This window comes from Phytophthora parasitica (assembly GCF_000247585.1).
Source record: "Phytophthora parasitica INRA-310 unplaced genomic scaffold supercont2.86, whole genome shotgun sequence".
Classification (NCBI taxonomy): Eukaryota; Oomycota; class Peronosporomycetes; order Peronosporales; family Peronosporaceae; genus Phytophthora; species Phytophthora nicotianae.
Genome location: NW_008649072.1, coordinates 103,532 through 105,206, shown reverse-complemented (window position 1 = coordinate 105,206; position 1,675 = coordinate 103,532). Strand labels below are relative to the sequence as shown.

General features: G+C 48.8%; 2 protein-coding genes across 2 annotated transcripts; both read left to right on the top strand.

The window, feature by feature from the left end:
- The first annotated feature begins 116 nt into the window (after window positions 1–116).
- On the top strand, window positions 117–1,021 carry PPTG_18433 (hypothetical protein). The gene is made up of 2 exons (XM_008916574.1): window positions 117–866; window positions 977–1,021. Exons 1-2 carry the CDS (start codon window positions 288–290, stop codon window positions 1,001–1,003), a joined length of 606 nt encoding a protein of 201 aa, XP_008914822.1. The 5' UTR covers window positions 117–287; the 3' UTR covers window positions 1,004–1,021.
- A 284-nt stretch (window positions 1,022–1,305) lies between these two features.
- Window positions 1,306–1,605, top strand: PPTG_18432 (hypothetical protein; the record flags this gene model as incomplete). Its single annotated transcript, XM_008916573.1, has 1 exon — window positions 1,306–1,605. The coding sequence occupies one exon, from the start codon at window positions 1,306–1,308 to the stop codon at window positions 1,603–1,605; it is 300 nt and encodes a 99-aa protein (XP_008914821.1).
- Between the last annotated feature and the right edge of the window lie 70 nt (window positions 1,606–1,675).

Genomic DNA, 1,675 nt, shown 5'->3' with positions numbered 1-1,675 from the left:
GGGGCTTTTGTTATCTGCAATTGGCTGTAAGCAGAGAGGGACGCAAGTAAATCTGGTCGTGCCTAACCCTAGAAAGATAACCCTTTATTATTATTGCAAACGTTTTTTCCCTGTGGTTCTGAAGCGTTAGTCGGTGAGATGTCAGACTGGCTGAGCGGGCAGTTTGTGAAGAAGGAGAAGACGCTTGACAATTTTGTGAATTCCTCGTTACCGACGCTAGCTGCTTATTGGGAGTATATGCAGCGCATCAAGCCTACTAGCACATTACCCAAGCTCGCGTTGAGGATATGCTGATCACAGTGAACACTGTGACTTGCGAGCGGTATTTTTCAGAGCGAGCGTTGATCCACACAGCACTCCGCAACCGCATGGACGCTGGGAAAGCCGCAAAGATTACTGCTGTTCGGAGCCATGTACGAATGACCAGTGAAAAGCAAATTGTTCTGGAGAGCCCTGCTAAGCGTCTGGTTCCAACAACCGAGCCTGATCGAGTTTTGGCGTTTGGTTCCCCTGAGCGACGAAGCTCAACTTCTCGCCGTAACGTGGCGGTACACTTTAGAGAAGGCGAAACTCTACCAGAAGATGCTGATGATCTTATTGATGAAGAAGACGATAGCGAACATAGCGCAGAAGTTGACTGTGTATCTTACTGGGAGCAAGTTCTATCGGTGATGAACGAATCTGATGAAGATACACAAGTTGCAGCTCTTCTGGAGTCTATGACACGTTCAATCAGTGCCGACGCTGAAAATGCAGAAGAAGTGGAGGACATTCCGCTGCAGCCAGCAGAACGACACCCACTTCCAGAAGATGCAACACTATGCGCTCAAGAAAGTCTCGTTCTTCGTGGTCTTCGAGGGCGAAAGGTAAAGCTCAGTGATTTCAAAATCCTTACCCTATATGGTCATCTTGATCTCGGTTTTGGTCGAGGTTGTATGTTGATGTTAATATCATTCCTCCCTTGTTTCGTCTGTAGCTACTTCTGTATATTTTCAGAAAATGACAGCAACTTTGGTTTCTCTATCTGCTTCTTCAGTGTTGTGAGGCTCTGTCAGCTATTTCAACGGTGTATTCTCCTCGCGCTCATGCGCCATGTTCATTTCCAGAGCGTGAGATAGCTTTGTAGTGGCGCAATGTCGAACTTCACCGCTATCGGCACATACAGCAATCAATGGGATGTAGCCCTTTGTGGAGATAAGTCTCACATCTTCGTCTACGAAGGCGGCGTCAGCCGTGGGTAGATCCAACAAAAATTCGCCTGTAACTACGAAACTGCACTAAGTTTCTATGGTCTTTCCAGCATGCATGGGGGTGAGTCTGCACACGGTGCCCAACCAGCCGAACAGAATACTCAACATCAAGGATATCCACAACGTAATTTGCGACAATGACGTGCACTACTTCCGCACGAGACTTGTTGAGATCGAGAAAACCCAGAACTCCCATGATGGCCGGGTCTTACCGATGCCACGCATCCTCGACGTCGAACAGTTCTGCCACGAGCGTAACCTCCTTCTTCACGGCGACGGCGCTCGTCTGGTCAATACCAGTGTGGCCTCTGGAATCCCAATGGACGATCTCGTGCCTCGGTCTCGCTCTGTTTGAGCAAAGGTTTGGGAGCGCAGGTCGGCTCCATCCTGGTCGGATCATACAAGTTCATCTATCGCGATAAATC